This window comes from Leptodactylus fuscus, chromosome 4 (genome assembly GCF_031893055.1).
Source record: "Leptodactylus fuscus isolate aLepFus1 chromosome 4, aLepFus1.hap2, whole genome shotgun sequence".
In the NCBI taxonomy this organism is placed as follows: Eukaryota; Metazoa; Chordata; class Amphibia; order Anura; family Leptodactylidae; genus Leptodactylus; species Leptodactylus fuscus.
Window position 1 is genome coordinate 89098703 of NC_134268.1, and position 25387 is coordinate 89124089.

At 45.3% G+C, this 25387-nt stretch overlaps 1 protein-coding gene across 1 annotated transcript in view; it reads left to right on the plus strand.

Annotated features, from left to right (window-relative positions):
• Window positions 1-25387, plus strand: part of FARS2 (phenylalanyl-tRNA synthetase 2, mitochondrial) — a 233213-nt gene that overhangs the window by 149598 nt on the left and 58228 nt on the right. The window contains exon 7 of the mRNA XM_075270763.1: window positions 22938-23089. Within this exon, the coding sequence (XP_075126864.1) occupies window positions 22938-23089 (152 nt within the window). The remainder of the gene's footprint in view (window positions 1-22937; window positions 23090-25387) is intronic.

The following is a 25387-nucleotide window of genomic DNA, read 5'->3' on the forward strand; positions in this document are numbered from 1 at the left end:
GCATTGCAAGGCTTAATCAGATTCTATTTGCAGGTAAAATCTGCTACGTGTGACCGCGCCTATAGAGAGCCAACACCATCTATAAGAGCCCTCCTAATAAATCCTCAGGGCTTATTCACATTGCGTTTTTGGCCTCCCTTGCTGGGATACGTTGGTAACCAGTCAGAATCAGCTGTCAACTTATCCCTGCACGAAGAACTGGCCATTAAAAAAAAGGGGGGGGCCTGCAGTTCTCCATGCAGGGATAAGTGGGGAGCTGATTGTGACTGGTGACCAACGTATCCTGGCAAGGGAGGCCAAAAACGCAATGTGAACACTCCTTTAAAGTGAAAGTCCCACCCCCAAACAGGCTGCTATGCTAGTAGCATAGCAGCCTACATCATTATTATTCTCCAGCTAAAAACTTATATATTATATATTATTGCCCCAGTTCCCTCTCTGCAGTGCCGCACACCCGATGTCCCAACAATCCCCCCCGTCCACCCTCTAACATCTTTCCATTGCCCCCTGTACCCATACCTCCCAATTTTTGAAGAACCAAAAGAGGGACAAAATGTGCGGCACGCTTTGCGCGCCGTGGGAAATTTAGCCCCACCCACTGTTATGTTGAATCCGCCCGCTCATTAATTTTCCATTTGCCCGCACACTGTATAATCCTCCTACAGTCACCCGTAAATTATATGTCCCCCCTCTGTCTCTCCCCCAGCTTCATATACACCCTTCATCTGCCCCCAGATTCATATCCCCTCCATCTCTGTCCCCAGAGTCATGTCCCCCCATCTCTGCCCCCAGATTCATGTCCCCCCCATCTCTGCCCCCAGATTCATGTCCCTCCATCTCTGCCCCCAGAGTCATGTCCCCCCATCTCTGCCCCCAGATTAATGTCCCCCCCATCTCTGCCCCCAGATTCATGTCCCCCCCATCTCTGCCCCCAGATTCATGTCCCCCCATCTCTGCCCCCAGATTCATGTCCCCCCATCTCTGCCCCCAGATTCATGTCCCCTCCATCTCTGCCCCAGATTCATGTCCCCTCCCTCTCTGCCCCCAGATTCATGTCCCCTCCATCTCTGCCCCCAGATCCATGTCCCCTCCATTTCTGCCCACAGATTCATGTCCTCACATCTCTGCCCCCAGATTCATGTCCCCTCCATCTCTGCCCTCAGATTCATGTCCCCTCCATCTCTGCCCCCAGATTCATGTCCCCTCCATCTCTGCCCCCAGATTCATGTCCCTCCATCTCTGCCCCCAGATTCATGTCCCTCCATCTCTGCCCCCAGATTCATGTCCCTCCATCTCTGCCCCAGTGTCATGCCGTCCTCTCCTTCATCTGCCCCCAGTTTCATGTTCCAAATTACACTTACCTTCTCCTTCGTTCCCCCGCTGCTCTCTGCGCGCCTCTCTCTCTTACTGGCGCACAGTTGTAGATGCGATGTGATGTCATCACATCACGTCTACACTGCCGGGTAGCCGGCGGCAGCGGCGAAGCGAGGAGTTGACCTGTGTCAGCTCCTCGCTTCGCCGCTGCCGCCTCTCTCGCTGACTCTGGTTCCGGCTTAGCCGCATATGTGTCAGCGAGAGAGGCGGCAGCGGCGAAGCGAGGAGTTGACACAGGTCAGCTCCTCGCTTCAGCCGCATATGTGTCAGCGAGAGAGGCGGCAGCGGCGAAGCGAGGTGCTGACCTGTGTCAGCTCCTCGCTTCAGCCGCGTATGTGTTCAACTCAGATCTGCATCCTCTGGACGCAGATCTGAGTTGAAACAGGACATACAATGACTGCTGCCGGCGCCAGGGGGCCGGCACACAGTGGCAGGCCAAAACCGGGCCCCCCTCATTTTTAAATTTGGCCGGGCCCCTGACGCCAGTAGCAGTAGTACTGGCCTATCGGCGGCCCTGCCTGAGAGTGTGATAAGATCTGGTTGACTTGTTCGTCAGTGAGTGAGCATTGCAATTCAATCTCCCAGGAAGTCAAGAAAGCAGGCTTGGATACATGAAAGGAGCATATGTATTTTGGTAGTACGAACGATGTTTTGCGAAGCAGCTTATGGAAATGCAGCTTTTTTTGTTGCAGATTTTGCTGCATTTTTTTTGAGCTAAAGCCAAGAATGGCTACAAAAGGAATGGAGAATATATAGAAAGCGCTTATAAGTCTCCCTTCTGCTCAATCCACTCCTGGCTTCGGCTCAAAAAACAGCAACAAAATCTGCAAAAAAAAAAGCTGAGTTTCCGCAACGTGGGGTCTTAGGCTAAAGCAGATTGTTGCAGATTTTGCTGCAGTTTTTTGAGCCAAATCCAGGAGTGGATTGAGCAAAAGGTAGAAGTATTAGAACTTTTTATATACCGTATTTTTCAGACTATAAGACGCACTTTTTTTCCCAAAAAATTTTTTGGGGAAAGAAGGGTGCGTCTTATAGTCCGAATACAGACCCGGCATCCACTGTAATAGGAAGGCGGATGCTGGGGAGGGTTACACGCCGGCACATATGCCTGAGACATCGCTACGCTCGTGCCCTGCAGGAAGCCAGCAGCTGCAGGAGTGATGCTGTTATTCCGCTCCTCCGTCCCTCCCCACAATAGCAGCATCGCTCCTGCCGCTGCTGGATTCCTGCAGGGTACGAGCGTAGCGATGTCTCAGGCCCCGGCACATGTGTCGGCGTGTAACCCTTTTCTATTACAGCGGATGCTGGGTCTGTAGTGGTGGCCCCTACCCCCCCCAAAGTGTAAACTACCCCCCCACCCCACCCCCGGGGCCGGTCCCCACCGGCCCCATACATGTAAAGTTGCAGGTCGGCTCCTGTGTAGCGATATCGCAGGAGCCAACCTGTTCAGGTGACAGCCGGGAGCCTACTGAAGGCTCCCAGGCCTGTCATTGCTATATTACCATTGCAGCTAGTCTATGACCAGCCGTAATAGTAATATACAGAATGTCCCATAGACGGCAATACAGTTGTATTGCCGTCTATGGGACTTTCAATCAAATGACTGCAGGTTCAAGCCCCCTAGGAACTAATAAAATAGCTTTAAAAAAAAAAAAAAAAGCTTTAAAAATATATAATAAAGAAAATAAAATAAATAAAAGTTCTAAATCACCTGCTTTCCCTAGAATACAATGTGGCCTTGCAGCTGTTGCAAAACTACAACTCCCATATATTAAATATTTTACCATTTTTTGCTTCAAAATTTTTTTCCCCTATTTTCCTCCTCTAAAACCTAGGTGCGTCTTATAGTCCGAAAAATAGTCCGAAATATTTCCCATTCCTTTTGTAGCCACTCCTAGGTTTGGCTCTAAAAAACGCAGCAAAACCTGAAAGAAAAGAAAAAAAGATGATTTTCCACAACGTGAGGCCTCAGCCTTACGCTGAAGCCCCATGTTGCGGAAACGCAACCTTTTATGTTGCAGTCAGGAGTGGATTGAGCAGAAGGGAGAAGTATAAGAACTTTTTATAGAGTCCCCATTCTTTTTGTAGCCATTCTTAGCTTTAACTCAAGAACCCGCAACAAAATCTTCAACATAAAATGCTGCATTTGTGCAACGCCTTAACCTTAGGCCAGGGACCCACGGGCCGGAAACGCTGTAATTTGGCCATGGCAGAAACAGTGCGGTAAAAGTCGTGGCGTTTTACAGTATTTCCAATGTGGATGGGTTCATGCGAATCCCGTGCCCACATTACAGAAAAAATTGCAGCGCAGACATGCTACAATTTCCAAAACCGTTGCTGTTTTGAAAATCGCAGCATGTCAATTATATCTACGGAAACACCGGCGCCTTTACCATAGATATAATAGTAACAGAAAGTCCGCGGAGGAAAACTCTGTAAATTTTCTGTTCAAATCGCTGCGGGAAGAACTGCAATGCATTCATGCCGCGGTTGTTCCTTTACGTGGCGGTTCCGGCCTGTGGGGCCTTAGTTTTAAAGTTTAGTCGAAGGAAATAAAGAAATAAGAGAAATCAAAACTATCCAAAATTCTGCCCCACTTACAACTTTGTGATTATGAATTAGCACTGAAGACAAAGCTTTGTTAGATCTTGACATGGATAAAAGCATAACTAAGCGATGAAATGAAAGACTTGCAGATGAGCTACACTGTAAGGTGATAAATGGGTAAAAATCTTTTCTTCCCTAAAGACAGGTTATTCGTGTTGAGTTCTTCTGCTTGGCATACTGCACATTTATTTCAGCCCATTTTCCTTAATTATGCTAAAGAATTTCTTTTCTTTAAGGCTCGGTGCTCGCGACAAGCATATAAAAACAATTATTCCAAAGTGTTTTTCTTTTTTTTTGTGCAGTAACGCTCATAATTGCTTACTGGGGGACTATGATGTGAAGCATTTTATTCAGTGTGGCAATTTATGAGAGAAGTAATATATGCCACTCATCTGTGTGTTCTGGTAGTTCCCTCATATTGTTTTGCATCTCTTTTGCAGAAAATTAATTCGTTTGACAGGTTTATTCATATAACAGGCTGCGAAATCCCTTTGATTTCACAGCTGATTCACTGAGGGTTTCATTAATCTAAAATGAATCACAGATACCTTTTTAGCTTTGGTGTACACGAGGCATTTTCACAATTAGGTTATTTTGGAGACGCTCGCTTATGTAACACAGTCACTGAGTAATGTGAGAAGAACATTGGTGTTGAGAGTATTCCTTCTTGGCTTGCATGATGAAGGTGTGCAAGAAGTGTGCACAAGGTCACGCATAAGTAAAACTAGGAATAGACCAGATAACAATTCTAAGCCATTTTTTTTCTAATCTATATTTTTTCTCTGTTTTTCTACCCTGTATGCCAGTGGTGTTCAACCACCTGCTCCCCATGTTTTGCAAGGCGATACATTCTCCACCAGCCTCCAAATAATAGTTCAAAGCCATTGGACAGATTTATTAAAATGGCCTATAAGCAAAACCAATCAAACCAATCACAGCACAGCTTTAATTTTGTATTCTGCTCCTAAAAATATAAAGCTGCATTGTGATTGGTTGCTTTGGACTATTATAATAAATCTGCCCCCATATCTCAGTACTTTGATTTATGAGAGGAGTCATACTTTTCAAACAAACTGAATGGACTTGTTTCTTAGGACTTGGCTTCTCAGACTTCGATGCTCCTTCTCCTCTAAATCCCCCCTACTTGATCCTTCCATGAATTCTCAATGCATCCTACATGCTTGTCTACTCTGTACCTTTTTCTACCTTCACTTTTGCATGTCTTAGGTAAGTATGCAATGTATTCTTTACCATATGTTCTCTGCAGGAGAATTTTGTTTAGTAGTTTAAAGGGAGTCTATCAGCTGTGAAATGGCCACGCAACTAGTCCCAGTATCTTGCAGCGTACACTCTCCTAAGTCCTTCTATGTCTTTATGTTTCATACCTGTGGCTTCATTTGCATGAAAATTGTGGTCTTCTGGACATGAAAATAAACATGGGGGTTGTGGCCGAGCCTGTTTGGGCCTGTTTCCAGCACTGGCGTGTGACCAGTGACTGGTGGATATGGATATTACAATGTCTGTGACTGGCAGCAGTCTGGTGAGGAGCAGTGGGTGATCACAGTGGTATGTATGTTGTCACAGTTCCTACAAGACTATGGCCTAGATTAAGTATGCATTTTATGCCAGTTTTCTGTTTTACAAAGCACTAGAGATGAGCGAACACTAAAATGTTCGAGGTTCGAAATTCGATTCGAACAGCCGCTCAATGTTCGTGTGTTCGAATGGGTTTCGAACCCCATTATAGTCTATGGGGAACATATACTCGTTAAGGGGGAAACCCAAATCCGTGTCTGGAGGGTCACCAAGTCCACTATGACACCCCAGGAAATGATGCCAACACCTCTGGAATGACACTGGGACAGCAGGGGAAGCATGTCTGGGGGCATCTAACACACCAAAGACCCTCTATTACCCCAACATCACAGCCTAACAACTACACACTTTACACACTCAATACCACCTCTCTGACAGTAGGAAAACACCTTGAAACATGTGTATTTGGCGCTTGCAGTGAGGAGAGCTTGTCACCAGCAGTGAATTTGGCCCTTGTAGTAAGTTGAGGTTGGCACCAACATTTGTTTTGAAAATCAGGGTGGATTGAGCCTCTAACCAGCAGAGTTTGGGCAAATTCATGGTGGAGGGAGCCTCTAAAAACCCCAGTTTGGACCAATTCATGGTGGAGGGAGCCTCTAAAAACCCCAGTTTGGACCAATTCATGGTGGAGGGAGCCTCTAAAAAACCCAGTTTGGACCAATTCATGGTGGAGGGAGCCTCTAACCAGCCCAGTTTGGGCAAATTCATGGTGGAGGGAGCCTCTAAACAGCCCAGTTTGGGCAAATTCATGGTGGAGGGAGCCTCTAAACAGCCCAGTTTGGACCAATTCATGGTGGAGGGAGCCTCTAAAAAACCCAGTTTGGACCAATTCATGGTGGAGGGAGCCTCTAAACAGCCAAGTTTTGGGAAATTCATGGTGGAGGGAGCCCCTAAAAACCCCAGTTTGGACCAATTCATGGTGGAGGGAGCCTCTAAACAGCCCAGTTTGGGCAAATTCATGGTGGAGGGAGCCTCTAAAAAACCCAGTTTGGACCAATTCATGGTGGAGGGAGCCTCTAACCAGCCCAGTTTGGACCAATTAATGGTGGAGGGAGCCTCTAAACAGCGAAGTTTGGACCAATTCATGGTGGAGGGAGCCTCTAACCAGCCCAGTTTGGACCAATTAATGGTGGAGGGAGCCTCTAAACAGCCAAGTTTGGACCAATTCATGGTGGAGGGAGCCTCTAACCAGCCCAGTTTGGACCAATTCATGGTGGAGGGAGCCTCTAACCAGCCCAGTTTGGGCAAATTCATGGTGGAGGGAGCCTCTAAAAAACCCAGCTTGGACCAATTCATGGTGGAGGGAGCCTCTAACCAGCCCAGTTTGGGCAAATTCATGGTGGAGGGAGCCTCTAAACAGCCCAGTTTGGGCAAATTCATGGTGGAGGGAGCCTCTAAACAGCCCAGTTTGGACCAATTCATGGTGGAGGGAGCCTCTAAAAAACCCAGTTTGGACCAATTCATGGTGGAGGGAGCCTCTAAACAGCCAAGTTTTGGGAAATTCATGGTGGAGGGAGCCCCTAAAAACCCCAGTTTGGACCAATTCATGGTGGAGGGAGCCTCTAAACAGCCCAGTTTGGGCAAATTCATGGTGGAGGGAGCCTCTAAACAGCCCAGTTTGGGCAAATTCATGGTGGAGGGAGCCTCTAAACAGCCCAGTTTGGACTAATTCATGGTGGAGGGAGCCTCTAAAAAACCCAGTTTGGACCAATTAATGGTGGAGGGAGCCTCTAAACAGCCAAGTTTTGGAAAATTCATGGTGGAGGGAGCCCCTAAAAACCCCAGTTTGGACCAATTCATGGTGGAGGGAGCCTCTAAACAGCCCAGTTTGGGCAAATTCATGGTGGAGGGAGCCTCTAAAAAACCCAGTTTGGACCAATTAATGGTGGAGGGAGCCTCTAAACAGCCAAGTTTTGGGAAATTCATGGTGGAGGGAGCCCCTAAAAACCCCAGTTTGGACCAATTCATGGTGGAGGGAGCCTCTAAACAGCCCAGTTTGGGCAAATTCATGGTGGAGGGAGCCTCTAAACAGCCCAGTTTGGACCAATTCATGGTGGAGGGAGCCTCTAAAAAACCCAGTTTGGACCAATTAATGGTGGAGGGAGCCTCTAAACAGCCAAGTTTGGACCAATTCATGGTGGAGGGAGCCTCTAAAAACCCCAGTTTGGACCAATTCATGGTGGAGGGAGCCTCTAACCAGCCCAGTTTGGGCAAATTCATGGTGGAGGGAGCCTCTAAAAAACCCAGTTTGGACCAATTCATGGTGGAGGGAGCCTCTAACCAGCCCAGTTTGGACCAATTAATGGTGGAGGGAGCCTCTAAACAGCCAAGTTTGGACCAATTCATGGTGGAGGGAGCCTCTAACCAGCCCAGTTTGGACCAATTAATGGTGGAGGGAGCCTCTAAACAGCCAAGTTTGGACCAATTCATGGTGGAGGGAGCCTCTAACCAGCCCAGTTTGGACCAATTCATGGTGGAGGGAGCATCTAACCAGCCCAGTTTGGGCAAATTCATGGTGGAGGGAGCCTCTAAACAGCCCAGCTTGGACCAATTCATGGTGGAGGGAGCCTCTAACCAGCCCAGTTTGGGCAAATTCATGGTGGAGGGAGCCTCTAAACAGCCCAGTTTGGGCAAATTCATGGTGGAGGGAGCCTCTAAACAGCCCAGTTTGGGCAAATTCATGGTGGAGGGAGCCTCTAACCAGCCCAGTTTGGACCAATTAATGGTGGAGGGAGCCTCTAAACAGCCAAGTTTTGGGAAATTCATGGTGGAGGGAGCCTCTAACCAGCCCAGTTTGGACCAATTAATGGTGGAGGGAGCCTCTAAACAGCCAAGTTTGGACCAATTCATGGTGGAGGGAGCCTCTAACCAGCCCAGTTTGGACCAATTAATGGTGGAGGGAGCCTCTAAACAGCCAAGTTTGGACCAATTCATGGTGGAGGGAGCCTCTAACCAGCCCAGTTTGGACCAATTCATGGTGGAGGGAGCCTCTAAACAGCCAAGTTTTGGGAAATTCATGGTGGAGGGAGCCCCTAAAAACCCCAGTTTGGACCAATTCATGGTGGAGGGAGCCTCTAAACAGCCCAGTTTGGGCAAATTCATGGTGGAGGGAGCCTCTAAACAGCCCAGTTTGGGCAAATTCATGGTGGAGGGAGCCTCTAAACAGCCCAGTTTGGACCAATTCATGGTGGAGGGAGCCTCTAACCAGCCCAGTTTGGACCAATTAATGGTGGAGGGAGCCTCTAAACAGCCAAGTTTGGACCAATTCATGGTGGAGGGAGCCTCTAACCAGCCCAGTTTGGACCAATTAATGGTGGAGGGAGCCTCTAAACAGCCAAGTTTGGACCAATTCATGGTGGAGGGAGCCTCTAACCAGCCCAGTTTGGACCAATTCATGGTGGAGGGAGCCTCTAACCAGCCCAGTTTGGGCAAATTCATGGTAGAGGGAGCCTCTAAAAAACCCAGCTTGGACCAATTCATGGTGGAGGGAGCCTCTAACCAGCCCAGTTTGGGCAAATTCATGGTGGAGGGAGCCTCTAAACAGCCCAGTTTGGGCAAATTCATGGTGGAGGGAGCCTCTAAACAGCCCAGTTTGGGCAAATTCATGGTGGAGGGAGCCTCTAACCAGCCCAGTTTGGACCAATTAATGGTGGAGGGAGCCTCTAAACAGCCAAGTTTTGGGAAATTCATGGTGGAGGGAGCCTCTAACCAGCCCAGTTTGGACCAATTAATGGTGGAGGGAGCCTCTAAACAGCCAAGTTTGGACCAATTCATGGTGGAGGGAGCCTCTAACCAGCCCAGTTTGGACCAATTAATGGTGGAGGGAGCCTCTAAACAGCCAAGTTTGGACCAATTCATGGTGGAGGGAGCCTCTAACCAGCCCAGTTTGGACCAATTCATGGTGGAGGGAGCCTCTAACCAGCCCAGTTTGGGCAAATTCATGGTGGAGGGAGCCTCTAAAAAACCCAGCTTGGACCAATTCATGGTGGAGGGAGCCTCTAACCAGCAGAGTTGGTGGAAATCAGGGTGGAGGGAGCCTCTAACCAGCAGAGTTGGGGGAAATCAGGGTGGAGGGAGCCTAGTATTAGCAGAATTGTGCAACGCTTATGGTGGATGAGTATGAGGATGCGGAGGAATTGGAGAGGTTGAGTACAGACATGGAGTTTCATGTTGGGGTGCTTTACACAGGTGGGCACAAAAATGATGGCTCTACCCAGTGGTGGTTCATTTTTATCAAAGTGAGCCGGGTGCGCTTGTCAGTGATGATGCCACCGGCTGCACTGAACACACTCTCAGATAGGACGCTGGCGGCAGGACAGGACAGCACCTCCAAGGCATATAGGGCAAGTTCAAGCCACAGGTCCAACTTCGACACCCAATACGTGTAGGGCGCAGAGGGGTCGGAGAGGACAGGGCTGTGGTCGGAAAGGTATTCCCGCAACATGCGCCTATACTTCTCACGCCTGGTGACACTAGGACCCTCCGTGGCGGCACTTTGGCGAGGGGGTGCCATCAAGGTGTCCCAGACCTTAGACAGTGTGCCCCTCGTTTGTGTGGACCGGTGAGAACTTGGTTGCCTACTGGAGGAACTGCCCTCCCTGCCGCCAACGTCACATGCTGGAAACATCTCCATCATATTCTGCACCAATTGCCTGTGGCAAGCATTGATGCGATTGGCCCTCCCCTCTACCGGAATAAAAGACGAGATGTTGTTTTTATACCGGGGGTCAAGGATAGCAAAGATCCAGTACTGGTTGTCCTCCATGATTTTGACAATACGCTTGTCGGTTGTAAAGCACCCCAACATGAACTCAGCCATGTCTGCCACAGTGTTAGTTGGCATGACTCCTCTGGCCCCACCGGAAAGTTCAATCTCCATTTCCTCCTCATCCTCCATGTCTACCCATCCGCGCTGCAACAATGGGACGATTCGAAGTTGCCCGGAAGCCTCCTGTATCACCATCACATCATCGGACAACTCTTCTTCCTCCTCCTCCTCCTCCTCCTCCTCCTCCTCCTCCATTAAACGCAGTGAAGCGGACAGATGTGTGGACCTACTCTCCAGCTGTGACGGATCGGATGCTATCCCTAACTCCTCTGTGTGATCTGAGTTATCCCTGATGTCAATCAGGGATTCTCTCAGAACACACAAGAGCGGGATTGTAAGGCTCACCATCGCATCCTCAGAGCTCACCCTCCTTGTGGACTCCTCAAAGACCCGTAGGATGTCACAAAGGTCTCTCATCCATGGCCACTCATGGATGTGAAACTGAGGCAGCTGACTTTGTGGCACCCTAGGGTTTTGTAGCTGGTATTCCATCAAAGGTCTCTGCTGCTCAACCACTCTATTCAACATCTGAAACGTTGAGTTCCAGCGTGTGGGGACGTCGCACAAAAGCCGGTGTTGTGGCACATGCAGGCGTTGCTGGAGAGATTTTAAGCTAGCAGCGGCTACTGTCGACTTGCGAAAGTGGGCGCACATGCGCCGCACTTTCACCAGTAGCTCTGGAACATTGGGGTAGCTCTTTAGGAAACGTTGCACCACTAGGTTGAAGACGTGGGCCAGGCATGGAACATGTTGGAGTCCGGCAAGCTCCAGAGCTGCTACCAGGTTCCGGCCGTTATCACAAACGACCATGCCTGGGCCCAGGTGCAGCGGCTCAAACCATATTGCCGTCTCATCGAGGAGGGCATCCCTCACCTCGGAGGCAGTGTGCTGTCTGTCCCCCAAGCTGATCAGCTTCAGCACAGCCTGCTGACGTCTACCAACGCCAGTGCTGCAACGTTTCCAACTCGTAGCTGGGGTCAATCTAACAGCGGAGGAGGAGGCGGTGGCGGAGGAGGAGGCGGTGGCGGAGGAGGAGGCGGTAGAGGAGGAGGAGGAGGGGGGTGTTCTTCTCGTGTCCCTGCCAGGAATGTTAGGCGGGGAGACGAGGTACACCGGGCCAGTTTGGGAAGCAGTCCCAGCCTCAACTACATTCACCCAGTGTGCCGTCAGTGAAATGTAGCGTCCCTGTCCGCATGCACTTGTCCACGCGTCGGTGGTCAAGTGGACCTTTGTGCAAAGCGCGGAACTAAGGGCCCGCCTGATGTTGAGTGACACGTGCTGGTGCAAGGCGGGGACGGCACACCGGGAGAAGTAGTGACGGCTAGGGACGGCATAGCGAGGTGCCGCAGTTGCCATCAGGTCCAGGAAGGCGGGAGTTTCAACAAGCCGGAACGCCAACATCTCCTGGGCCAGCAGTTTAGCGATGTTGGCGTTCAAGGCTTGCGCGTGTGGGTGGTTAGCAGTGTATTTCTGCCGCCGCTCCAATGTCTGAGAGATGGTGGGTTGTTGTAAAGAAGCGCCTGATGGTGCCTTTGATGGTGCAGGAGAAGGAGATAAGACAGGAACAGGGGAGGATGAGGGAGAAGTCAACAAAGTGGCGGAGGCAGATGAAGTGGTGTCCTGGCTCGTCCTCTGGAGTGCATCGCCAGCACAGTCAGCAGTGGCAGTGGCAGAGGCAGTGGCAGAGGCAGTGGCAGTGGCGTGAACGGCAGGCGGCCTTTGTCCTGCCGTTGCTGCCTGCCACTGATTCCAGTGCTTGGATTCCAAATGACGGCGCATTGAAGTGGTGGACAGGTTGCTCTTCTCAGAGCCCCTAATCAATTTCGAGAGGCAAATTGTGCAGACAACACTATATCTGTCCTCGGCGCATTCCTTGAAAAAACTCCACACCTTCGAGAAACGTGCCCTCGAGGTGGGAGTTTTTCGGGGCTGGGTACGAACTGGAACATCTTGGGAGATTCCGGGTGTGGCCTGGCTTCGCCTAAGCTGCTGACCTCTGCCTCTGCCTCTAGCTACCCTTTTTGGTGCTGCACCTGCCTCAACATCCACACTACTTTCCCCGCTTGACATCCCCCCTGTCCAGGTCGGGTCAGTGTCCTCATCATCCACCACTTCCTCTTCCAACTCCTGTCTCATCTCCTCCTCCCGCACAATGCGCCGGTCAACTGGATGCCCTGACGGCAACTGCGTCACATCATCGTCGATGAGGGTGGGTTGCTGGTCATCCACCACCAAATCGAACGGAGATGGAGGAGACTCTAGTGTTTGAGCATCTGGACACAGATGCTCCTCTGTTAGGTTCGTGGAATCGTGACATGGAGAGGCAGGTTGAGGGACAATGAAAGGAGCGGAGAACAGCTCTGGGGAGCAGGGACAGTTTGGGTTATTGTTCTGTAAAGCTTCGGAATTTTGGGAGGAAGGAAGACAAGACTGTTGGGTAATAGGAGGAGAGGAGGCAGAGTCTGACTGGCTGCTGGACAATGTGCTGTAAGCGTTCTCTGACAGCCATTGCAAGACCTGTTCCTGGTTCTCGGGCCTACTAAGGTTTGTACCCTGCAGTTTAGTTAATGTGGCAAGCAACCCTGGCACTGTGGAGTGGCGCAATGCTTGCTGCCCCACAGGAGTAGGCACGGGACGCCCTGTGGCTTCACTGCTACCTTGCTCCCCAGAACCATTCCCCCGACCTCGCCCACGGCCTCGTCCACGTCCCTTTCCGGGAGCCTTGCGCATTTTGAATTCCTAGTTAGAAATTGGCACTGTATACCAGTAGTAAAAATTATGGGTGCACGTAACCCCAATATATTCTTTGAATTACCAGTCAGAAACTGGCACTATATGGCAGTAGCAAGAAATGAGGGTATTTATAACCCCAATATATTCTTTGAATTCCCAGTCAGACAATGGCACTGTATACCAGTAGTAAACATTGTGGGTGCACGTAACCCCAATATATTCTTTGAATTACCAGTCAGAAACTGGCACTATATGGCAGTAGCAAGAAATGAGGGTATTTATAACCCCAATATATTCTTTGAATTCCCAGTCAGACAATGGCACTGTATACCAGTAGTAAAAATTGTGGGTGCACGTAACCCCAATATATTCTTTGAATTACCAGTCAGAAACTGGCACTATATGGCAGTAGCAAGAAATGAGGGTATTTGTATTCCCAATATATTCTTTGAATTCCCAGTCAGACAATGGCACTGTATACCAGTAGTAAAAATTGTGGGTGCACGTAACCCCAATATATTCTTTGAATTACCAGTCAGAAACTGGCACTATATGGCAGTAGCAAGAAATGAGGGTATTTGTATTCCCAATATATTCTTTGAATTCCCAGTCAGACAATGGCACTGTATACCAGTAGTAAAAATTGTGGGTGCACGTAACCCCAATATATTCTTTGAATTACCAGTCAGAAACTGGCACTATATGGCAGTAGCAAGAAATGAGGGTATTTGTATTCCCAATATATTCTTTGAATTCCCAGTCAGACAATGGCACTGTATACCAGTAGTAAAAATTGTGGGTGCACATAACCCCAATATATTCTTTGAATTACCAGTCAGAAACTGGCACTATATGGCAGTAGCAAGAAATGAGGGTATTTGTATTCCCAATATATTCTTTGAATTCCCAGTCAGACAATGGCACTGTATACCAGTAGTAAAAATTGTGGGTGCACGTAACCCCAATATATTCTTTGAATTACCAGTCAGAAACTGGCACTATATGGCAGTAGCAAGAAATGAGGGTATTTATAACCCCAATATATTCTTTGAATTCCCAGTCAGACAATGGCACTGTATACCAGTAGTAAAAATTGTGGGTGCACGTAACCCCAATATATTCTTTGAATTACCAGTCAGAAACTGGCACTATATGGCAGTAGCAAGAAATGAGGGTATTTGTATTCCCAATATATTCTTTGAATTCCCAGTCAGACAATGGCACTGTATACCAGTAGTAAAAATTGTGGGTGCACGTAACCCCAATATATTCTTTGAATTACCAGTCAGAAACTGGCACTATATGGCAGTAGCAAGAAATGAGGGTATTTGTATTCCCAATATATTCTTTGAATTCCCAGTCAGACAATGGCACTGTATACCAGTAGTAAAAATTGTGGGTGCACGTAACCCCAATATATTCTTTGAATTACCAGTCAGAAACTGGCACTATATGGCAGTAGCAAGAAATGAGGGTATTTGTATTCCCAATATATTCTTTGAATTCCCAGTCAGACAATGGCACTGTATACCAGTAGTAAAAATTGTGGGTGCACGTAACCCCAATATATTCTTTGAATTACCAGTCAGAAACTGGCACTATATGGCAGTAGCAAGAAATGAGGGTATTTGTATTCCCAATATATTCTTTGAATTCCCAGTCAGAAAATGGCACTGTATACCAGTAGTAAAAATTGTGGGTGCACGTAACCCCAATATATTCTTTGAATTACCAGTCAGAAACTGGCACTATATGGCAGTAGCAAGAAATGAGGGTATTTGTATTCCCAATATATTCTTTGAATTCCCAGTCAGACAATGGCACTGTATACCAGTAGTAAAAATTGTGGGTGCACGTAACCCCAATATATTCTTTGAATTACCAGTCAGAAACTGGCACTATATGGCAGTAGCAAGAAATGAGGGTATTTATAACCCCAATATATTCTTTGAATTCCCAGTCAGACAATGGCACTGTATACCAGTAGTAAAAATTGTGGGTGCACGTAACCCCAATATATTCTTTGAATTACCAGTCAGAAACTGGCACTATATGGCAGTAGCAAGAAATGAGGGTATTTGTATTCCCAATATATTCTTTGAATTCCCAGTCAGACAATGGCACTGTATACCAGTAGTAAAAATTGTGGGTGCACGTAACCCCAATATATTCTTTGAATTACCAGTCAGAAACTGGCACTATATGGCAGTAGCAAGAAATGAGGGTATTTGTATTCCCAATATATTCTTTGAATTCCCAGTCAGACAATGGCACTGTATACCAGTAGTAAAAATTGTGGGTGCACGTAACCCCAATATATTCTTTGAATTACCAGTCAGAAACTGGCACTATATGGCAGTAGCAAGAAATGAGGGTATTTATAACCCCAATATATTCTTTGAATTCCCAGTCAGACAATGGCACTGTATACCAGTAGTAAAAATTGTGGGTGCACGTAACCCCAATATATTCTTTGAATTACCAGTCAGAAACTGGCACTATATGGCAGTAGCAAGAAATGAGGGTATTTGTATTCCCAATATATTCTTTGAATTCCCAGTCAGACAATGGCACTGTATACCAGTAGTAAAAATTGTGGGTGCACGTAACCCCAATATATTCTTTGAATTACCAGTCAGAAACTGGCACTATATGGCAGTAGCAAGAAATGAGGGTATTTGTATTCCCAATATATTCTTTGAATTCCCAGTCAGACAATGGCACTGTATACCAGTAGTAAAAATTGTGGGTGCACGTAACCCCAATATATTCTTTGAATTACCAGTCAGAAACTGGCACTATATGGCAGTAGCAAGAAATGAGGGTATTTATAACCCCAATATATTCTTTGAATTCCCAGTCAGACAATGGCACTGTATACCAGTAGTAAAAATTGTGGGTGCACGTAACCCCAATATATTCTTTGAATTACCAGTCAGAAACTGGCACTATATGGCAGTAGCAAGAAATGAGGGTATTTGTATTCCCAATATATTCTTTGAATTCCCAGTCAGACAATGGCACTGTATACCAGTAGTAAAAATTGTGGGTGCACGTAACCCCAATATATTCTTTGAATTACCAGTCAGAAACTGGCACTATATGGCAGTAGCAAGAAATGAGGGTATTTGTATTCCCAATATATTCTTTGAATTCCCAGTCAGACAATGGCACTGTATACCAGTAGTAAAAATTGTGGGTGCACGTAACCCCAATATATTCTTTGAATTACCAGTCAGAAACTGGCACTATATGGCAGTAGCAAGAAATGAGGGTATTTATAACCCCAATATATTCTTTGAATTCCCAGTCAGACAATGGCACTGTATACCAGTAGTAAAAATTTTGGGTGCACGTAACCCCAATATATTCTTTGAATTACCAGTCAGAAACTGGCACTATATGGCAGTAGCAAGAAATGAGGGTATTTGTATTCCCAATATATTCTTTGAATTCCCAGTCAGACAATGGCACTGTATACCAGTAGTAAAAATTGTGGGTGCACGTAACCCCAATATATTCTTTGAATTACCAGTCAGAAACTGGCACTATATGGCAGTAGCAAGAAATGAGGGTATTTGTATTCCCAATATATTCTTTGAATTCCCAGTCAGACAATGGCACTGTATACCAGTAGTAAAAATTGTGGGTGCACGTAACCCAATATATTCTTTGAATTACCAGTCAGAAACTGGCACTATATGGCAGTAGCAAGAAATGAGGGTATTTATAACCCCAATATATTCTTTGAATTCCCAGTCAGACAATGGCACTGTATACCAGTAGTAAAAATTGTGGGTGCACGTAACCCCAATATATTCTTTGAATTACCAGTCAGAAACTGGCACTATATGGCAGTAGCAAGAAATGAGGGTATTTATAACCCCAATATATTCTTTGAATTCCCAGTCAGACAATGGCACTATATGGCAGTAGCAAAAATAGTGGGTGTATATAGCCCCAATTCTATTGCTAGGGGACTTGCAGGGTATTTCTGGGGTGAAGGTGGGGGGGCACACCGTTGGAACGGGTATCGGGGGTATATATCGGGTATACGGGAATACACTGACAGTGTATTCCATTCAGGATCCTGGGAAAGCTGGGTTGCGGCGATTGAGCCCGTCAGTGCCACGTTACACTGACAAGCTTCTCCCTGGAATTTAGCTCTTACAAGAGCTGTTGTGGTTGTCTTCTCCTTCCTATCCTAGCCTGTCCCTGCCTACCCAGAATCTAAGCCCTAGCTAGCTGGACGGAAACCTCCGTCCTCGGTGAATTGCAAGCTCAGAATGACGCGAACCTGGGCGGCGCTGTTCTTTTTAGAGGTCACATGTTTTCGGCAGCCAATGGGTTTTGCCTACTTTTCTCAACGTCACCGGTGTCGTAGTTCCTGTCCCACCTACCCTGCGCTGTTATTGGAGCAAAAAAGGCGCCAGGGAAGGTGGGAGGGGAATCGAGTAATGGCGCACTTTACCATGCGGTGTTCGATTCGATTCGAACATGCCGAACAGCCTAATATCCGATCGAACATGAGTTCGATAGAACACTGTTCGCTCATCTCTACAAAGCACAAAAAGTCACGGTTTTGTGGCTTTTTTAACTCTACGCTGCCTTTGCCACTTTCCTGAGGAGGGGGGAGAGCCATCAGCCCCCCAAATTTATCATCATTTTAAATGTCCCCATCAGGCACACATTCCAGAATAAATTTGCTCCTAGCCGCACATTCTGGTAGTGGGTATGTGTGTGCTTTGTCACATATGAGGTGCAAATGAATTTGCTTTGCCCTATAATGTTTTTCCAGTAACTATACACTGAGTTCCACATTATTATGCAAAAAGTGTTTAGCAGTGATAAGGTAAGAATTTTCAAGAAGTATGTAGCTGATTCACAGCGCATACGTGTGCGTGCTGATAAGGGGAGATTGAGGACTCTTTCCAACAGACAATTACGTCAGGCAGTGGCCTAACTAGGAATGGCGGGGCCCCGTGATGAACTTTTGACATGGCTTCCCCCCCCACCGACACCGAAGACCTCGACCGACCCCATCCTACGCATTCCTGTGCGTTCTATTATGCCCCATAGTGGCCTCTTCACACAGTATTATCCCCCCTAGTGGCCCCTGCACACAGTATTATGTCCCTTAGTGGCCCCTGCGCACAGTATTATCCCCCATAGTGGCCCCTGCACACAGTATTATGTCCCTTAGTGACCCCTGCACACAGTATTATTCCCCAATAGTGGCCCCTGCACACAGTATTATCCCCCATAGTGGCTCCTGCACACAGTATTATGTCCCACTGTGGACACCCATAAACAATTATTATACTCTTGGGTTTTTTCAGACCCCAGAGTATAATAATCGGATACCCGGGGGAAGAAAAACATAAAAACTACTGTTTCTTACCTGTCCCCCGTCGGCCTCTGCTGCCGTCCTTCTTCAAAGACGTTGGATGTCACATGACCCGGGACGCAGGCCGGTTTCATGTGACGTCAGAGACGTCAGGAAGGAGGCCTGGCAGGATCGTGGAGAGGTAAGTAACAGTGTTTTTTTATGTTTCTTACCTCTCCCGGTCCGCCAATCATTATACTCGGGGGTCCGAAAAGACCTCCGAGTATAATGATAGCAGCGGTAGCGGCTGTCACCGGGCCCCTAATGTCCCGGGCCCTGTGGCAGCTGCCTCTGCTGCTATGGTGGTAGTTACGCCACTGACGTCAGGTTAAAAGAGCAACTGCAAAAATGCCTTGTCATAACAGCAGACATGTTTTTGAAGCTGCTGGTGCCTCCTACATCCCCCGAACAACAAGATGCAGGGTCCTTCAGAGGTTTGTAGCTGTGTGTAAGCCATCCTGTTGACCTCCTATATCCACTGCACACAAGCAGAAACGGATCCAGTGGGCCAAACAATACATGAAGACTGACTTCAAAACTGTTTTGTTCACCGATGAGTGCCATGCAACACACGATGGTCCAGATGCATGGAGTGGAGGATGGCTGGTTGATGGACACCCCATGCAAATACGGCTATGGCACCAGCAAGGAGAAGGTGGAGTAATGTTTTGGGATGGAATCATGGGGAGAGAGATTGTCGGCCCCTTTAGGATCCCTGAATGACCATTTTTTTGTTCTTTATAAAAATAAAAAGGTTGAAAACTCTGCTGTGCATTTTGTGTTTTTTGTTTTTATTAAAATATACTGTTATCATAGGCAGTTTGTTCAAAAACCTTTCAATTGTACTCTAATAGTTGATGACTGGAAAATTACAATGACTGTAATTCATATATGGTATGTAATTTTTGAAAATATGAGAAAATATTTGCATAATAATTTGGAACACAGTGTATACATACACTAGTGCATCTCAAAAAATTAGAATATCATCAAAAAGTTATTTTTTAAGTAATTAATTTGAAAAAGTGAACTCCATATATTATATTGAATCATCACAATCAAAGTCAACTTTTCCAAGTGTTTATTTCAAAGTCAGTATCTCAGAAAATTAGATTAGAATTAGAATATTATATAAAACCAAGTATAAAAAAATATTTAACACATAAATGTTGGCCACATGAAAAGTATGTCCAGTCTGAATACTTGGTGGGGGGCTCCTTATGCATGAATGACTACATCAATGCGGCAATGTGACATGGAGGCAATCAGCCTGTATCACTACAGAGGTGTTATGGAAGCCTGGGTTGCTTTGATAGCAGCCTTCAGCTCTTCTGCATTGTTGGGTCTGGGGTCTCTCATCTACCTCTTGACAATACCCCATTGATTCTCTATGGGGTTAAGGTCAGGCGAGTTTGATGACCGATAAAGCACAGTGATACTGTGGTTATTAAACCAAGTCTTGGTACTTTTGGCAGTGTGGACAGGTGCCAAGTCCTGTTGGAAGATGAAAATTCCATCTCCAATTTCAATTGTACTCTAATAGTTGATGACTGGAAAATTACAATGACTGTAATTCATATATGGTATGTAATTTTTGAAAATATGAGAAAATATTTGCATAATAATTTGGAACACAGTGTATACATACACTAGTGCATCTCAAAAAATTAGAATATCATCAAAAAGTTATTTTTTAAGTAATTAATTTGAAAAAGTGAACTCCATATATTATATTGAATCATCACAATCAAAGTCAACTTTTCCAAGTGTTTATTTCAAAGTCAGTATCTCAGAAAATTAGATTAGAATTAGAATATTATATAAAACCAAGTATAAAAAAATATTTAGCACATAAATGTTGGCCACATGAAAAGTATGTCCAGTCTGAATACTTGGTGGGGGGCTCCTTATGCATGAATGACTACATCAATGCGGCAATGTGACATGGAGGCAATCAGCCTGTATCACTACAGAGGTGTTATGGAAGCCTGGGTTGCTTTGATAGCAGCCTTCAGCTCTTCTGCATTGTTGGGTCTGGGGTCTCTCATCTACCTCTTGACAATACCCCATTGATTCTCTATGGGGTTAAGGTCAGGCGAGTTTGATGACCGATAAAGCACAGTGATACTGTGGTTATTAAACCAAGTCTTGGTACTTTTGGCAGTGTGGACAGGTGCCAAGTCCTGTTGGAAGATGAAAATTCCATCTCCAAAAAGCTTGTTGGCAGAGGGAAGCATGAAGTGCTCTAGAATTTCCTGGTAGACGGCTGCGCTGACTTTGGTCATGATAAAACACAGGACCTACACCAGCAGATGACATGGCTCCCCAAACCATCACTGACTGTGGAAACTTCACACTAGACCTCAAGCAGCTTGGATTATGTACAGCAGCCTCTCCACTCTTCCTCCAGACTCTGGGACCTTGATGTCCAAATGAAATGCAAAATTTACTTTCATCTGAAAACACCTTTGACCAAAGTTATTACTGTGTGAAGCCCAGAGACTTTACTATTTGTTTCTGATTCACTGACTTTACAAGACTCACCTACTCTTTACAAAACACCAAATCAGGGTTCATCCTGATGCATTATGCCTCTGATATGGATATATGAAGAATGCCCATTTATTACATATATGAAGGAAATGCTCGCCCATAGTTGCATTTTTGAGAGGTATACTTGTTTTTATAACACAAGTTTATTCCTTGCAATTACAAGCTGATAGTCACTATACCTCCTGGGAATACTTTGTGATGGGGTTGACTTAGCGATTCCATGACATATTCTATTTAGGCGAGGGAATTTCTGACATTCCACTGGCTGGATGAGAGTTCCCCATCTGTGTGGGAAAAAATCCGAGTCAACAATATATGACTGGAAAGGAGGCCCAACAGAAAAGAAACAAAATGCTTACAATTCGGCGGGTATGGAGTCCATGGATAAATACACAGGTCTCCTTACTCATATATTATTAAGAGACAGAAAGTTATCAGTACCATATACTGTACTTCCCTCCTGAACAATTCCAAATAATGTAATAAATCACATTGAATGTAATTTATATTGACTGTGTATAGAAGTAACATTTCTATGGTTGTCATGCTTCGCTTGCGATACATTTCTAAATCTTGCTCCAGAATCACGATCACATTTTGCATTTCCTTATCTTTACGTGTTTGTGCATGTTTTATACTTTGTTCTTTATTATTATTTTTTTTTATTGGGGGGCAGAAATCTTTCACAGAAATTTAGTGTGTCTTAATAAAAGTATTTTTATTGTACATACTTTCCCCCCTTTTATTTGTCAGAATATGCTAAATGTATTGTTGTGGTTTTGCAATAAAAAATTATACAAGTAATAAAATGGGTGGCTACTCTCTTCTCTTTCTGTCTTTGTGGATGGAAAACATAATGCAAACTGCAGCACTATTTTTTTTATTCTAAAAGATAGAAACCAGATGGAAGGGGTCATCCATTGTTATTGTAACATTGAAGTAAATTTGGACAGATACAAGAAAAACTCTTCCGTTAGTATGTGTTGATAAGGGAAACATTTCTGTCTGTTGTTCTGATCCTCTGACAGCAGTATGAATTAAAACTAAACGCTGGTAGATACAGTTCTGTAACAGCTGGATAGCTATAGGCCTATACTTCACTCTTATTCCAGTATATCGAGCCAGTCAGTAGCGAGTGGATTATTAGTACAATACCATATACTGTTGGTCAAATTATATATAACAAATGTTTTGTGTATTTTTCTGCATTTTCATTTATGTGCAGCAATGGCTACACATACATAGCACTGGCTGACTCTTCAAACTATGATATAGTTTTAAGTCCTAATGATTATTTACAAAGTCATCCATAATAGAGAGCCATATTCCATATCTTCACTTATTCCTATCCTACACCTCCCCTCCATTCAATTGATGACTTATGGTTGTCTTTTGTCTGTTGTCTCTTCTCTTTTGTGAAAACCTCAAATTTTCATTCGCTTCACCAATACTCCGGAGTGCGCCATCTTGGTTTGGTCAACATTAACAATTAGTAAAGCTTCGAGTCTAGGCACGGGTGATGGACATGACTGCTGTATTTAATTTTGATAACAGATCTTTTTAGGTGTCTTTATCACATTTTTTAAACACAATAATAACTTTTCATTTTTTTTTTACTTTTTCACTTAAAATCTGATTACAGAAACACTATTATTCCAAGGGTTCCCTGTAGTTCTTTACATGAATACAAAAGTTGAGTAAAACCAAATTCATAGTGAACCAAAATAATTTTTTTTTGTTGATTTTTAATGTTCTACATTATATGTGTATGATGTAAGTCTTTAAACAGAATAATACCGTATTTAAATGCTTTTAGTTCAAGGTTTACAAAGTAATTCCTCTTCTTTTTTCCTTTTTTAGCCATTTAGCAAGTTTCCCTATTTGAGCAATGACATTTCCTTTTGGCTGCCCAGTGAAGGATATCTAGAGAATGATTTTTACGATCTTGTCCGTAACGTTGCGGGAGATATTGTAGAAGAAGTGTCTTTGATTGACCAGTTTACACATCCAAAGTAAGTATTGATTCTATAGATTTTAACTGCACAACTGAAAATACTTTTAGGTTTTCTATTTCTCTTCTTTTCAATAGGTCTCTTACTATAGGTATATGTATAAAGTAAATAAAGGAAGTAGTGTGAGTGCAATAGAGACAAAAAAGTAAAAACAGAGTAGGCAATTAGACCAATCCTGTGGCTAGGCCTTTGTACATGGCAGAACTAAAGGCCCAGGTCAGACCTCTGGATGTAATGGCAGCCCTCTGGCACCCATGATTATGTTTGGGGGACTGTGAAGCTGGCAGAGGGAAACTCTTCTGTCAGGCTATCTGTTTGACACTCCTTAGTTTTTACTGACCTTGGCAATTAAAACTGATGAGGATCAGAGTTATCAGTCCCCGGCAGTTGCGATTGTAACCCAACTATGTGTGTTAGTTGGGCTCCTTACTCTCATCGTGTGGGTACACTGGCAGTGCCCGAGAGATCATTATGATGAATATATCCATCACTGACCTTTAACTGCCCCTTACTCATAATGGATGAGGTTTAAAGGCTGCATTTTGAAAAACCGTCAAATGGGGTTAAAGTTTGCATTTTTGCCAGTCCACCAGGAATAGTTCATAATGCGTCACTTTTTCTGCCATTAGAAAGTATGGGGATTCTGAAAGGTCTTTGCATGTAACCATAATAAGTCATTGGGGTCAGCCAAAATTCGCCAATCTTTGATCGTGGGTCCAAAATAGCTGTCATGCTAGTGCTACAACTCTACTGATCAGAGCTGTGATAGGATATTTATCATTAATGTACTTTGTATTTTAACTTTCAGCTATATATTGTGAATTTGTAAATTGAAATTTACCTGTCAGCATCAAATAATCTGAAATATCCGGTTCAATAATTGATGTATTGTGTCACTTGTATAAGGTGTTTGCTCACCTCCAGACAGTAGTCATTTTTGAAAGACTTTTGCTACAGCCGAGGACACTGGTATGACTGCTACAACTTCTATGTTTAAAATCACCTGCTGCAGGGAACCCTGAGACAAAATCTCGGCTGCTTCATCTAGTGACAGTATTCTCATGTTTTTCTACAGCTCCCAGGAAGTATCACTGATAATGCTGACATCCCCTATTCAAGAAATCCAGAGGTGTAGTTTAGATATGTCATTTTAAATCATAGGTGATGACAGTAGCAGCGAGTAGGAATATAAACATCTGATTCCAGCTGAGCAATGGAACTGTGTAAACTGCAAAGAGTTGTTGTGTTCAGTATATGCATCGTGTTAGTAGAGCTTACAATAAAAAATATGTAGATCTACCTTATTCTTTCATTATATGAAGAAGCTTTCAAAGAAACTGAAGACACTGAAGCTTTCTAAGGGTATGTACACATGGTGGAAAAGGTGTCGGAAACCTTTTCCACCTTGTGAACTTTCCGCACAGCTAGTCACAACGGGATGCCGATGCAGTGCATAGGCATTTCGTCGTGGCATCCCGCTCCTGTTTAAACCCGAATGAATGGGCCTAAACAGGAGCGTGTCTCGAACACGGACGGCGCGGCTGACTCAGCCACAGAATTCGCAGCAAGATAGGTCATGTCTAGAGATGAGCGAACAGTGAAATATTGGAGATTCAATATTCGTTTCGAGTAGAGCCTCAATATTCGACTACTCGATCAAATATAGAATCCCATTATAGTCTATGGGAAAAAATGCTTGTTTCAGGGGAAACCACTATTTGACTAAAGGAGAGTCACCAAGTCCACAAATAGCATGAGGAGTGTTTAGGAGGAGCGCTGTGCAGTTAAAGCGCACGGACCCCATTATAGTCTAAGGGGTCCGTGCGCTTTAACTGCACAGTGCTTGCAGTTGCGCTGATAAAAAGTCCGCTCCCTCGTAACAGCAAGCTGCCAGCTCTCCCGACAAGCAAAGACGAGCCTGCGACAAATCAACGCTGGTTCTGCAGCAGGCTCGTTGTGAGGAGGCAGAGTCTAAGATCGGACCACAATAGAGACTGCTGTGGTCTGATCTTAGACTCCGCCTCCTCACAGACGAGCCTCCAGCAGAACCAGCGTTGATTGGCCGAATGCTGTACACTGGCCAATCAACGCTGGTCAATGCATTCCTAAGAGAAAAAGTCAGCTCCCTCGTAACAGCAAGCTGCCAGCTCTCCTGACTAGCAAGGACGAGCCTGCTGCAGAACCAGCATTGATTTTCCGAATGCTATACACTGTATAGCATTCGGCCAATCAACGCTGGCTCTGAATCGAATATTTACTGCGAATGGCTAGTAGTATTCAATCGAGTACGAATATTTC